At 41.2% G+C, this 14865-nt stretch overlaps 1 protein-coding gene across 23 annotated transcripts in view; it reads right to left on the reverse strand.

Annotated features, from left to right (window-relative positions):
* Positions 1-14865, reverse strand: part of LOC126336946 (sodium bicarbonate cotransporter 3) — a 1595930-nt gene that overhangs the window by 253157 nt on the left and 1327908 nt on the right. For 11 of the 23 annotated variants that reach the window (XM_050001132.1, XM_050001128.1, XM_050001126.1 and 8 more), the window contains one exon: positions 394-480. The exons of the other annotated variants lie outside the window; for them this stretch is intronic. In XM_050001132.1, the coding sequence (XP_049857089.1) occupies positions 394-480 (87 nt within the window). The remainder of the gene's footprint in view (positions 1-393; positions 481-14865) is intronic. 23 annotated transcript variants of the gene reach the window in all.

A 14865-nucleotide genomic window follows, 5' to 3' on the forward strand; every position in this document is an offset into this window, starting at 1 on the left:
CTCTTTTCAAGTCACTATTTAGTTCAGCTGATCTCCCAGGTCCTTTGCCATATGTGGTAGAACTACCATGTCAACGGCAAATTTCAAAGGTTCATTTCTTCTACCAGAATGTTTATTCCCTTTCCAGCTTGCTCAATGTACACGTTGTTGAGAAACTAGTAATTACAATGCGGTTTCCGCACCAGTTATGGATGACCTGTAGTTCCTTGGAACTCGCGTTAAACAGGAAGGCGGTTGCCAATGATTAGGCGTGTGTTAAATAGCGTGAGTCAGTTGGCAACAGTGCTGATATCGACATTGTACAAGTACTGCGCAGGCGCGGTGCGTAGCGTAGTGCTGAAGGGGCGTTATTGCTCTACGGGGTAGCATGCAGCGTGCAGAGACAAGCCTTACAGATCTCGGTGTCCTCGAAGAGCACGCTGGGCCTGCGGCCGCGGCCCATCAGCACAGGGGCGGAGGGGGGCGCCAGAGGCACCGGGCCTGCAGCAGCCACACCAAGCTCAGCGCCGGAGGCGGCGGGGGCGGCGGAGGCGGCAGCGGCGGCGCAGCTCCACCTGACCCTCAACTGGCCGCGCGGCTTGCGTCGGCGTCATTAACACGTTCAGCTCGGCCACACCACCCATCTTCACGATACACGCGCAGCACCCATTACGGTACATGGCCCGCTACACGGTATACGATCACGAAGCGTAATACTTAGTCACTATAGTCCGATTAAAATTACTCGATAGTTAACGTCTGTCACTTGTTGCTACAGTGTTGCCACATCTAGAGCCGGCTACTTCTCGCTTATAGATGATACTCAATTAACAAATGCTGTGAGTGTGTAACACAGAGCAATGTAGTAAGCGGCTAGCCGCGAGGTACGACGGAAATCCGAGATGCTCTGTTGACAGCTGATTGTAAGTGACCAATGACTGAACAGTGGCAGGCGACGCGTTCTGTAGCCCTCAGTTTAAACTCATGTCGTAACCTAACCACATTCCCATGATGGGCAATGTATGCTAGAAAACATTCAGCGCCAGAGCTAAAATCACGATTGCTTTGTTTATGGCGGCTAAGCTAACCTCTACGAGCAAACTCAAGGCAGAAAAATTTCAGTTTCAGCGCGAAAAAATAAACTGCAGTTTCTCGCTAACATTCATTGTTTACCTGAAACTATGCTAATACTGGCTGCACGAACTGCCACGTTACCAACCGACGAACAGTCCTGGTTACCATTCGGTTGCAAACAGGTGCTTCGAACAGATTCTAAACGAAAAACGAGTGATTGGAAGGAAAATAAGAGGAAATAAAAAGACAATACGGTAATGAAAATGACGCGGCGAAGTATAAGAAATAAAAAATTACATTTGAACCGATTAACTGACTAAAAATAATAATGTATTTTGATTTGATTTAGAAACAAAAAAAGATTCTTCATTTGACGAGATTCTAGCTTACGATTTCCTACGCTACAGATTGATACTCTACCCACTGCGCTATGCCATGAGATCCAAACACATCAAGAAAGAAAGCCATAAGAAGTGAACTGACCAGATTGTTGCAGCAATTCCGCAACGGCGAACAGATCGGGCATGACGTTGAGCGCTCTGACTGAGGGAAAACAGTTTCAGCGTGCGAAGTGTCAACTATCAAGTAATTTTAATCGGACTATATTTACCAGTTTTTTAACGAGTTATAGGTCGCATAAGCCTGTACCTTGTCCTCAGGCTTTTACAGTTTCCTTTAGTGAAAAGCCTAACTCCTCTTTCACCGTCGTAACCTACTTGTCTAGTTTGTCTTCTTTTGGGTGGGCACCTCAGCCCTAACAGAACGCGAAGAGAAGAGCGAGCAAGAATGAGTCATAGAATGAAGGAATACCGACCGAAGGAGAAGAGTAATTTAGGTAGTAAAGGCAGCTGCGTAACCGTTTTCCATTGATGACTGACACGATCATATGAAGAGAAAAAATTAAGCAAGTACAAGAAACGACGTCTTTTCGACTAGACTGTTACTTAATGTGAGTAATTTAGTGAGCTATACTGGCCAATTTCGAGTGCGTGCTGATTTTCATGTGCAGAAATACATGCGGACACATCAGAGTCGTAAGCATATAGTCAATGCTCACATAAATCGTTTACTGTTTGTACTGGTTTCAACTGATTAGTCTATAAATACTTCCTGGCCGATGACTCCCCTAGCTATAGGGTAGGATGCATCTGTGAGTTTTGCTTTACCGTTATTGGTTTGGTTTACTGACTACCATATCAATAACTTATATCTTCTTTCTTTTTACCTTCTTTCTTTCCAGTAGTTTGTCACTCTCTCCCTATGTTGTTCTCTTCTTTCTTCTGTGCACACTGTGCCAGTTTTTTTCTTTGTTTTGTGCTGGAAGCCCTTAAACGTTTTTCTTCTTTCTCTGAACCTTTCTCCTTTTCATATTTCTTCCTCCGTTTATTTCCATTTTCTCACGTCTGCTTTTACACCTTTATTCCATGGCATTGATGTTTTTCGATTTCTGTAGAACTGTTAAAGAGTCTTTTGTTATTCTTTTCTCATGTAGTATTTTTAGATGTCCATAGACTACATCTCTTCTTCATTCGTTCTACTCTTTCATCAAATTCTTTGCTACTTCTTAATTTCCATTTCCCATTGTCATATTTTAGTCTGAAGATTTTCCTGGCTATTTTCCTTTCCTCTTTTTCTATTACATCTAATTGTTTGGCTGTATTTAACGAAAGGTATTCTGAAGCATAAGGGAATTCTAGTTTAACAACAGTATTGTTGTACCCTAGTTTTGCGTTTATGGGTAAAAGATTTTTTGTTATACAAATTTTATGTTAACTGAAAAGCGCCTTCCGTATACTTACGAAGATGTATCTGTATCCAACCACACACTGAAAATGAAATGTTCGAAACAAGCTGCCAGTCAGGGCAGGATTAAGGCCTAAACATCACAGGTCTCTGCTTGGGGCACCAAGCTGAAAAGGGCGTCAGAGGTAGGCAATTATTGTGAGATATCTATAAAGGGCATATCGTAATTAGTAGCGAACGCTTGAGGACCCAGACTAAGATTTGTATAGAGCGTGTATCAGAATTAGCAGAGAAAAATGACTCGAGTGAAAGTGTGAAGTGTACGAGAGAAAAGGTGGAGGGGGGGGGGGGGGGGCAGATGATAAATCGCTTGCTTAAAAAAAGGTTGTCAGGTCAGGCCGGCGTTGCTAGTAGCGTTTAATAAATTAGTCGTTTATAATAACAGCCCGCTGGAAACGAAGTGGGACAGTATTCATTCTGACTCATTCTTGCTCGGTCTTCTGCAACAGAATACTCTTCATGTTTTCCTTGCTTTCTCTTTGGATAGATCCATAACTTTTGTTCTCGACCTCTTCCAGTTTCCTGAAGTACACAGATCGTGGTATAACGGTTAGCGTTCGATTCCCGTCGAGTCGGAGGTTTTCTTCGGTCGGGGAATGTATGTGTGTGTTGTTCTAATCGCTTCATCTCATCTTCACCGGCGCGTAGGTCACCGAAGTGGTGTCCAATAGACTTGCACCAAGGCGGCATAATCCCAGACGGGGTAATGTCATTCGGTCATTTCATTTTCAGTTTTCTAAAAAAATTGTTCAAATGGCTCTTAGCACTATGGGACTTAACATCTGTGGTCATCAGTCCCCTAGAACTTAGAACTACTTAAACCTAACCAACCTAAGGACATCACACACATCCATGCCCGAGGCAGGATTCGAACCTGCGACCTTAGCAGTCGCGCGGTTCCGGACTGAGCGCCTAGAACCGCTAGACCACCGCGGCCGGCTCAGTTTTCTAAAGCTTCTTTATCGATCCTAAACTTCCCTGGATCCTGATGCATTTCTTTCACCCATACTACATGTGTCTTTCTGCTCTTCCGGCAAGTCAATATGTTTCTTTACAACATTTCTTGGTTTCATTCTTGCTTTGTGTCCACAGAAAGTCAATCTATTAATGTAATTGTGGTTGGTATCTTTTCAAACTTCTCACGTAATTTTTTAGTTGACCTTAAATGAAATGTAAATTCGTCTACTGTTAATTTTTTCTAATCTTAGAACTTACTTAAAAGTTTCCTTTCATTTATCTTTATTTTTGACAGTTCCTTCATGTGCATATAAGCGTTCAGATTGGACTATGATACTGTAGTATTTGAATCCAACATATTAAGAAACTCTTACATTTATAAACAGACATTTTAACTTTTTGGGGTGGTCGAGACTGCTAACTGAATGTTAAAATATTTCCATAATTACATTAAATATTAATTTAAAATATTTTTATTCTACTAAAATACGAAGAGTTCCGGAGTTCCGAACAGACGAATCCACAAATAAGAGAGCGTATACTTGACAATGATGTACTGGTTTTAGTAGACTTGACATTTTCGATAACCAGTAACTCAGACACTGTTGATGACTACCAGATGAAATAAGGAACTGAACGCCTTCGTTATGGAACTATAATTCAAAAATGAGTCTAAAGTCAACAGAAGGATGTAGTTATTGTGACTGAAGACAGCATATAATATCTGAAATCCTTTAAAATTATTTGTCGTTCTATTATTGAACACATGAGGTCTCTTTCCCTTGGCTGCGGAAGTTATAAAGTTTTGGTACTTTTTACGATTCTGAAATCATTTTAAGCTATTTCTTTCTATCGTTTGTAGTACAGAAGGTATTTTCTGCACATGTTGGATGCTGGTTTTCCACCACTTGATGCTGTAATCTTTGGGCGCCCTTTGAATTCGTTAGTGATTTCCGACGTTCTTTCGTAGACTTAGTTTTCCTTTCAAAATTACGCTTGACTTTATGAGTTGATTCATGCCACAAGATTTAATCTCCACTGTATAGACTGGAGTTTTAATGTCTTTTCAAACATATTTCTTTTCTTTCTTTTCCTTTCACTGAACTGTCGTCTTTAGAATTTGCTGTTAGAGAAAAGTAAGCAAGTAATTAAAAGTAAATTTCCTTGACATCTTTGAAAACGTGGCCAGAAATTTATAATATTTTATATATTTTATTTCTGTGCATATTTTGAGTAACTGCTAGTTTCTTCGTATTCATTCTTTATATTTAACAATTATTCGTTTCTACGCAAGAGCCGTGTCCTTCCCTTTTTCGTGGAAGTGTGTACCTCTTTTCTCAACACATCGTCTATTGTTTGTCATCTACCTACCCTCTGCAGTACTAAAATGATAAATAACTTCACCTGTCGGATGAAATGTGCTCAATTGAACTTCGTACTGGATACTTATTACTGTAAGCCCAACCTTGATTTAGTGTGGTGATGTTTTCATTCTTTTAGCCATTTTCTCATTATTTTATATTTCGTGATTGCAACTCTGAAGCAGACGACGAAAGGCAATGTGTATAAATTACGAAAAATGCTGGAGGACAAGATACTGGCAATGAGCGACACTTCCGAGAAACAGTAACGTGAAAAAGATATAACAAGCAATATTTAATCACCAGTTTTGTTCCCGGGAATGTGTTCGGCCAGGTCAGATGTCAGGGGGAGCTGAGCTCAAAGATGCGCACGTGTGGGAATTACCGAACAACACAGAATGTGGGCTATGAGCGCTCGCCATCAAGATATACAAACGTCCGTGTTTGCTACTGTTCTAAGTTTTCTCTCATTAACTTCAGAAGGTTAATTGAGCAATTGAGACAAATTAGGTGGCAATCATTTCATTTCGCTGCCAAATATGCTACCTAGATCTGCAAGTAACTTTCTTAAATTAAAAATCCTTACCACGGATATGATAACGCAAAACATACATTCTGCTCTGATGCATTTCAGTAAGCTAGACATATAATGAAATTGGCAGCAATAAGTCATCCACTGTTGTAACTATCAGTTATAAACTATTTTCTGAAATATGCTTCCAGCTGCTCAGTTAGAGAGAGAGAGAGAGAGAGGAGAGAGAGAGAGAGAGAGAGAGAGATGCTATTAATTGCCATCATAGGGGGCTGGAGTTTAATGACAGTGCTATGGAATTATGAGAGGAACATATGGTTTTAGGCAACTACACATTTGCTTAGAATGAAAAATGCGTTTGTGACTAATTGAAAAGTCCTGATATAAGTGTAAGGACACCCATTCATATAATGGCACGTTTAGCACATTTTTCCTTCAAGCACTGTAAGAACTGTAGCGCTTGACAGTTTATTTTCATCAATGTTAAGCGCAGTTTACAAGGATGAAATTTCAGTACACACTGCGAGTACATCTGTGGCAAGCGCTCCACGAAAACGTGTCTCTGAACAGATGAAACACACAACAGAAGCAGTTAAAGTCAAGGAATTCATAGCGACAAAGTCAACAGCTGCAGAGAGAATTCGATCTTGAGCTGAAAAAGAACACCAAGTAATGTTATGATATGCACTGATACAAGGGAGACTCAACAGACCGACGCTACAAAGCAGTAACATTTTCGCCTTAGTAAACAATACATATCGAAGAATCTACTATTTATTAAATTAAACGAGTTACGACATGTATAATTTAAAAGCGAGAGTACTATCAGGAGCGTTTTTAAATTAATATAATTTAGCTTTACTTAATTGAATACTGTTATGTACATAATTTACAGCATGACATTTTATATTATAAATTTTTATATTTCAAGTAATACTATATAAAACAATTAGGAATGTAATGAAAAGGGCTGAAATAGTGATGTGTGTTCTTTACTTTTATTTTTAACAAATGTGTGCTTAGTAGCGTCTGTTATTTATAAAGGATATTCTTCAGTCACGCTTAAATCCACTTTATGATGTTACAGCGGGCTGAAAGACTGCATGAAATTGCAACGTAATTATCTGACCACTGGTCACTATCGAAGTGTTTATTTGTGTGCATCTAAATCCGCTTAACGTACGTTATTTAAGTATGAGCAGAACGGTTGAGTTGACAGATCTCCACTTATGTCGAAATGTAATACACATCGTCGATAAAAATCAAAAGCTAGCCGGGAAAGAATTCACAACAGTATCAGAACACATGTTACCCAGATAACTGTGCAAGCTGTATACATGGGGATTTTGCCGGCCACTTTGTATTTTATACAGCACGATGAATTAGTTTGTTAAAACACGGTGAGTGTAAATATTCTTGGCCTGACCGCAGATGACGATCGACCGAGATAGGCTGACAGGGATATCTGGCTGGCAGTGGGGTATATGTTGCAAGCACTTAGGAACCGACTAAAAATCCAAAAACAACCCGGTATTTTCCAGTTCGAGGCACTTGCAAAAAAAAAAAAAAAAAAAAAAAAAAAAAAAAAAAAAAAAAAAAAAAAAAAAGAGGTCGCATAGTGCAATTACGCTCTATTACAGCCACCTGTGTCTCTTGTTTCTCCTTCGATAATATAGCAAGCCAGTAACCAGTAAAAGGTACGTACTTCATACGTATAACTCCATTTGCTGCGTTCGACATGACGGGCCTAGTAACATATCTTTATTGTAGAAAGCGTTTACTACATAGAGAAAAACCGATGCCCCCTAACATTGTCATATTCGAAGCATTTCTTTTGCTCACTTGAAGAAGCCATAATTATGCGTGGGGTCTCGTTATCCTTTTCTTTTATTCCTCCTTTTTGTCTCTATTTTGTTTACTACTGAAGACTGGAATGAATGAGGATCGTCAAATTTAAAACGCAGAGTGTTATCATCTTGCTTCACATTGGGAGGAAACAGATTTACAGACAGTTGAAAGTAGGTGGTGACACCGTAACAAAACAGGAGCAGTTACGTACTGGTTGTATTATTTAGTTATTCGTAGGAAAGAACTTCATCAGTGGCCTCTTGACGGAAATATCTGCTATGTTGCAGAGCCACCAGCAGCGATCCACGCTGCAATTACTATTTGTCCCGTGAATACAGTGCAGGGGGGCGGGAGGGGGGGGGGGGGGGGGGATGGCCTCACGCATTTATGTTGCTTTTTCTTCATATCGGACATCAGTATGAAAGGAATACTGGTACGTAAAGGACTTAAGCATTCGCTACTTGCATCAAGGAGTATTATTGAAAAGCTCTTTTTCACATAAGCAATAACTGCTACAAATTCCGTTTCAGATTTCGATAGTAGCATTCTGCATACTTGGTATCCTCACAATCAAGGTGGGGTCATTATTTCATATTATAACGATATGTTTACGTAATTTGTATACATAAACATACAGTTGTAAATGTCCCCGTTCGTAGTCGCTAATTATAACAATATGTTTACTTTTGTGATGTAACATATAGCTATAATAAGCGGTGAAAATATATTTGTGAACGCCGACCGTGTGCGGCTGTTTGTTGTTGGATCGTCTGATCAGTCGGAAGTTGCATTGCAGAGGAGAGTAAATGCCTATTCAAAATATAATTAATTTTGGATAGCTCAACATGAATTTACCAGTAGAATATTTCGCGGAGAAAATATTTCGCCGCATACAACTTCCGTCCGATTTCGACGAAAGAATTCGTGACTGAACTCTCTATTTGGCAGAAACATAAAGAAAATTAAATACCTTCATGAAGGAGTGAGACATACATTCTATATTAAATAAATCGTCCATACACCAATTCCATTTAAATCTGAATTTATGGCAATTAATAGATGAACTTACACTACAATGTAGAATTTTAACATGGATGCCGTTTTGACTGGCACTTCTCTTCTCGTAATAAAAATAATTCCTTTGACGTTTTCACACACAAGTCGCACAATAAATCTACTGCTATGCAGTATTGCACTTTTACTTTACACAAAAATAATATTATTTTTAACGATAATAATACGGAGACAAGACATGCGCGTCCGACACAAATTACAAGAGACAAGAGAAGAATGAGTAACTGTTCATCGAGAATATCTCGTACATTAAAAAAAAAAAGTGTAAAAGTGTTGTTCTTCTGTACTTTTTTCGCGCTTCGACAATAAACAAGTTACGTCACAGGTCGTTCACCTTTTACATTCACGCAACATTATTTGCTAACTGTAGCTGTTACCGAGCGACTGCTCGATTAGTGAACGATTTAAAATGATAAGGCAATCACATAATGTTACAATATGAACCGGGAGCTGGAGGCCGTATGAATACACTTAACAGCCAGAGTGAAACAACTGTTAAATCTACCATTAGACAAGTGTGGGCCGGGTAGAAAAACAAACAATGGAAAACGAAAGAAAACAGAAAGAAGAGAGCTCGTAACAGATCAGAAAATGTTTGGAAAAAGGCTTTTTTACGGAGATCATTTTGTTCATTTAAAGGCGGGATGTCAAACCCGCTAGCCATATGCGGCCCAAGCACGTGTCGAAACGGCCCAAGAACTGAGCATCTACTACACGATCGGGAGGGAAGACCCTTGTTTACGTAAACCTATGATAAATTAAATATTTTCAATTTGAAACTTCAAAAACACGATATGTTTCTCACAATTGCCCATTCCTTCTTTTTTCCTTTCTTTCGGTGTTTATTGTTAAAAGTTTATGTGCCTCAAAAATGGTCGTCTTCTTCCATTTTGGCCCAGGTTAGCTATAAGATTGGAAATACCTGACTTAACGCCTGCTGTGGTAATGTTTTTTAAAACGTAAAAATTTCAAGCTTTTCAGGAGTATCCAAACGACATTCCTTTTAAAAATAATGACAGACATGAAGATGTTGATCTGTGCTTCCTATTTTATGTGCCCATTATTTAAAAAAGATGAGAACCAAAAAGCGTTTTGTTACTACATGCTTTAGAATGTTCTCTAAAGCGGGCATCAAAAGATATGAACTACTCTTACCTTATACTGTATTTTATGTCGAAGCTGGTCATCTTTCGTACTGACTATCAAATTCGACATGTGCAAGGTTATTCAGAGTCACTCGTGATTTTAGAAAAGATCTGCTTGGAAACTACAAGGGATACAGAGAACAGATACACATCAGTGGATAGAACATCTCGCCAAGTTTTTTATCTCAGATTGCAGCTGCCCAATATGGGCTTTTGTGTTGCGGGAAACAGTAATACGGGAGGAAGAGCCTACTCTGTGAGGTATGAATCTGTTCACAGCATTTGGCACCGGTTACGCTTTTGACGTGAATAAGTACACTCCCTAGCATAGCTTTTATAGACTGACGACGTAATTTATATTACGACATGATAGTAGTGTATTATTCACGATTTTATCACCTGACGATAACGATTTCATATTTCGCGTAAAATGATACTTTGAATACTTGTATGAACCTGATCTTGGTAAGATGACAAACTAGTTGTGTATATAGTTTTACCAGCGGCTCAAGGCGGTAATACGACATTTTTCAAATATATAGGAGCTATGGCGTATCTCCTCGAGAAAACATGTTCATGTGGTTTATTGCAAACTCTGCTGCTACTGCCATCGTCCGCGAAGTCGCAATAACAGTAGCCCATTTTGGAAATACGTTCATTTGGTTGCTTACCTACGGGAGCGGACTAATTCGTTGTGACAACACTGACGTCATGATTTGGCTACATGTTCTGACACGCCTGCTCCATAGTCACACTACACCACGGCGTTTATTACGAATCGATATGCTCTGTTCACTGATGTGTACCATTTTTCCGTGTGTCTTGTACTTTTCACACAGTCGTCTGATGAAACCCGGAGGCAGTTATGAATAACGCTGTAAATGCGACGTAAGGTGAGAGTAGTTCATAATAAATACTCAGAGCCTGGTGTGCGTAAGCTCAATGGCGGTGCTTTTCCGAATTTTTCCACAAGCGAAAAGGGAGATCTTCTCATTATGCCCTTGAGAATATTGTAATGTAGGCAGTAATAAAACAGCTTTTGGTTCTCATTATAGAAAATGTATTTTACTGAAATAATGTTAACAATGCGCCTTTAGTAGCTTGAGCTACGACATCAAATTGAAGAATACGCTTAAAAAGAGGTATGGAACATTCGAGGAAAGAAACGTAAAAGATACTCGAACATTTTGTTCAACGTTGCCTGTTTGTAGTATTCTACACACAAAATTCTGCATATTGAGCTTTTCATTCGTTATCAGATGTAACAGATTTGAAGAATTTTAGTTGCCGTTCGCTACCGTGTTTGTCTGGTGTGTGGTTAGTAACACAGATGCTAATCGTAAGGTTCTGGAAGTAAATAAGTTGCAGTGGTAGTAATATAATGGAGTTGCATTAGACTGGCTCTGAGCACTATGGGACTTAACATCTATGGTCATCAGTCCCCTAGAACTTAGAACTACTTTAACTAACCTAAGGACATCACATAACACCCAGTCATCACGAGGCAGAGAAACTTGCATTAGAAACCACGTGTATGTTCAAATGTCAATCTCCTCGTGGTGGTTTAGTTATTTCACAGTTTTCCTAATACGCTCAATATCAACGAATTCATCGAAGGTTTCCTCTCACACACTGGACGGGTGAGAAGAGGTTTGTCTTTAATGAGGCTGTTTTCTGAAAGAATTTAAACTCTGACACACACACACACACATCAGAAGAAAATAATAAAGTTACACATTTTACTATAGTTAACCTGGAGTATTTGTTTACATTTTAAATGCGGGGTGGAATGTGTGACCAACCATTCGAATACTCGTGGACGGAAAGACGAAGGATTTCCTCCAAGTGATGAACAGTGGTGTGATTAAGTGAACCGTGGCTATTTGAAGAGCGGCAGCCGTCACAGAGGGATTGGCCTGTCAGCTGTCACAGGTCTTACTCGCTTGCTGCATTCAGCCCATTGTGGCCGCCCGGGCTAATGATACGAATTCGGAGCAGCTCCTAGTTTTGACAGCCGGCTTTCCGAATGAAGCGGCCTGTAGATGGAACGGTCAGATACTGACATCATCCCAGTGAAATACACGTTCCCGAGCCTATAAACATGCGGATAGAGAAACCTAAAATGGAGAACTACTACCGCTCTTTCGCTCATTCTCATTCCCGAGGGCGAGTATGTGCGGCCAGTGACTGTAAGAGATGTGGAGGTAGAGAGAGAGAGAGAGAGAGAGAGAGAGAGAGAGAGAGAGAGAGAGAGAGAGAGAGAGAGAGCGCTGTTCAGAAACAGTCTGAAAAGCTTGTAAGGTTATTGCCGGGTGGCTTGTGCTGAGAAGTTACTGTTAAGGAAAAAATTTGACGATTTGAATCGTTTCCACATTAATTAGCATTGAAGGTAGCTAATCAGGTCGTCGCGGCCGCCAATTATAGCGGCCCGCCAGGTACAAATACCGTCAGATGTTCTCGTAGAGAGATGACAGCGCACGAGACTGCTCAGCCTTTGACTCGTGTTGATACTTATTACCGTCCCATGTCCAGTTTTTGTATCACTCTCTTATTAGGTTTTAGGAAACGAAACGAGAACACATTTGGCGACACCGTCCCTGGCGGGCCGCTTGAATCCGCTAGCGCAACGGCCTGATTGGATACCTTCAGTGCTAAGTAACTCGACAAAGGTGCTACAGTTATTTCTCAGCAGAGCCTAAACGGAAACATCCTTATAAGCTTTTCAGACTGTGTTTGACCTCCCTATACACACAAAGAAACTGGTATAGACGTGCTTATTCAAATAGAGAGATAAGTAAACAGGCATAATACGGCGGTGCGGTCGGCAACGCCTATACAAGACAATAAATGTTTGGCGCAGTTGTTGGATCGGTTACTGCTGCAAGAACGGGACCAACGACGACTGAAGAGAATCGTTAAACGTGACAGAAGTCTAACCCTTCTTCAAATTGTTGAAGATTTCAATGCTGGACATCAAAACGTGTCAGCGTGCGAACCATTAAACGAAACATCATCGATAAGTGGTTCCGGAGCTGAAAGACCACTCGTGTACCCTTGCTGACCGCACGACACGAAGCTTTACGCCTCACCTGGGCTCTTCAACAGCGAGATTGGACTGTTTATGACTGGAAAAATGTTGCCTGGTCGGACGGGTCTCGTTTAAAATTATATCGAGTGGATGGGCGTGTACGGGTATGGAGACAACCTCACGAATCCATAGAACCTGCATGTCAGCAGGGGAATGTTCAAGCTAGAGGAGGCTCTGTAATGGTGTGAGGCGTGTGCAGTTGGAGTGATATGGGACCCCTGCTGCGTCTAGATACGACTCTGACAGGTGGCACGTACGTAAGCATCCTGTCTGATCACCTGCATCCATTCATGTCCATTGTGCATTCCGACGGACTGGGGCAATTCCAGCAGGACAATGAGTCACCCCTCACGTCCAGAATTGCTACAGAGTTGCTCCAGGCACACTATTCTGGGTTTAAACACTTCCGCTGCCCACCAAACTCCCCAGACAAGAACATTTTTGAGCATATCTGATCTGGGATGCCGTGCAAAGTGCTGTTCAGAAGAGCTCTCCACGCCCTGGTACGCTTACGGATTGGACAGCCCTGCAGGATCCATGGTGTCATTCCCCTCCAGCACTACTTCAGATATTAGTCGAGTCCAAGCGACGTCATGTTGCGGCACTTCTGAGTTCTCGCAGAGGCCCTACACGATATTAGGTTGGTGTACCACTTTCTTTGGCTCTTCAGTGTGTATTCTAGCGCTCTCCAACAGAATTCCCTTGGGCGAGGCAAACATGTAATTCTACCCTGAAGTTTCCTACTGGATGCACGCACCGACTGCAAAGGAGATCGAGGGAGGCAATGGTTATTTCCTAACAGGTAGGCCATTATCTCTGTTTTCGGAACTTGTAACATTTCAAAACAAGTTTTAGTTTATAATTTGACCGGTACAGAATTGCGCGCACACACATACACACATACACACACACACACACACACACACACACACACACACACACACACACACACACACACACACACACACACAGCCAAAACACAGCATGGAGCTCCGTTCAAAGACCGGATCATTTCCCCTGTGCTGCTAGCGAGCACATTGTGCTGGCATTTTCCCGACGGATTACGTACCGACAGTAAAAATTTTTCACACCTTCTGGTCGTAGGTTCAACCCACGCCCCACGGTGATGGCTGAGAACCAGGCAGCACAAAGTGCTTAGTCAGGCTGGTCATCGTGATTTCCGCTTTCACACAGTTTCCATTTTAGTGAAGACGAGGAAGCTCCCTTAAGCCGCCACATGCAGGATTAGCAAAATAATGCTGACACTGAAAATATTTATGAGACTGACGGGGAACTGACATTTATTAATTAACAGGAGCACTGCCCATCATCACAAAAAATACTACAGACCGTGATATCGACGCACTAATCGGTTGCTGTCACGCGTCTGTTCCTGTGTCACTCACGCAAGCTCTGTTTCGAGTACTTGGCTGTGGCACTGCATCTGAATCAGTGAGAGGAGCAGATACGTTTAGTTACCAGTTGAATGAGACACTAAATGGTGCCCACAGCAAAACAGCGCTTGTTCATTGTCGAGTGTTATTCGAAGCACAGTTTGGGAAACCGTGTGCGGAAGTGTTTACGCAAGAGGCGTTCCACTTCACGGCCTGTTGGTACAGCAGCCAATATCCAGAATATGGTGAAAACAACGGTATTGGTTGCAGAATTGTTTTATTGCTTTATTTATTATTGACGCACGTGTACCCTAATAGAAGGCATCTTCGGGTTGATCAGCATAATTTTAAGTTTTTTGGGCACGATGCCTTGTACAGGCCTTTTAAGGGCATTATGTAATTTCTTCTTCTTCTTCTTTTAGCGTTCAACCCTAACGTTGGTTTGCAGCAGAGCGCCATTCCTCTCTTCTGTCTGCCTTGCTCTTCATTTCCAGGTACGTGTTACATCCAACATCATTCTTGATCTGTTGCACGTATGATATCCTTGGTCGGCCCCGCCGATTCCTTCCCTCAACAGCTCCTTCTGATACTGTTCCAATGATGTTGTTGT

This window comes from Schistocerca gregaria, chromosome 2, assembly GCF_023897955.1.
Source record: "Schistocerca gregaria isolate iqSchGreg1 chromosome 2, iqSchGreg1.2, whole genome shotgun sequence".
NCBI lineage: Eukaryota > Metazoa > Arthropoda > Insecta > Orthoptera > Acrididae > Schistocerca > Schistocerca gregaria.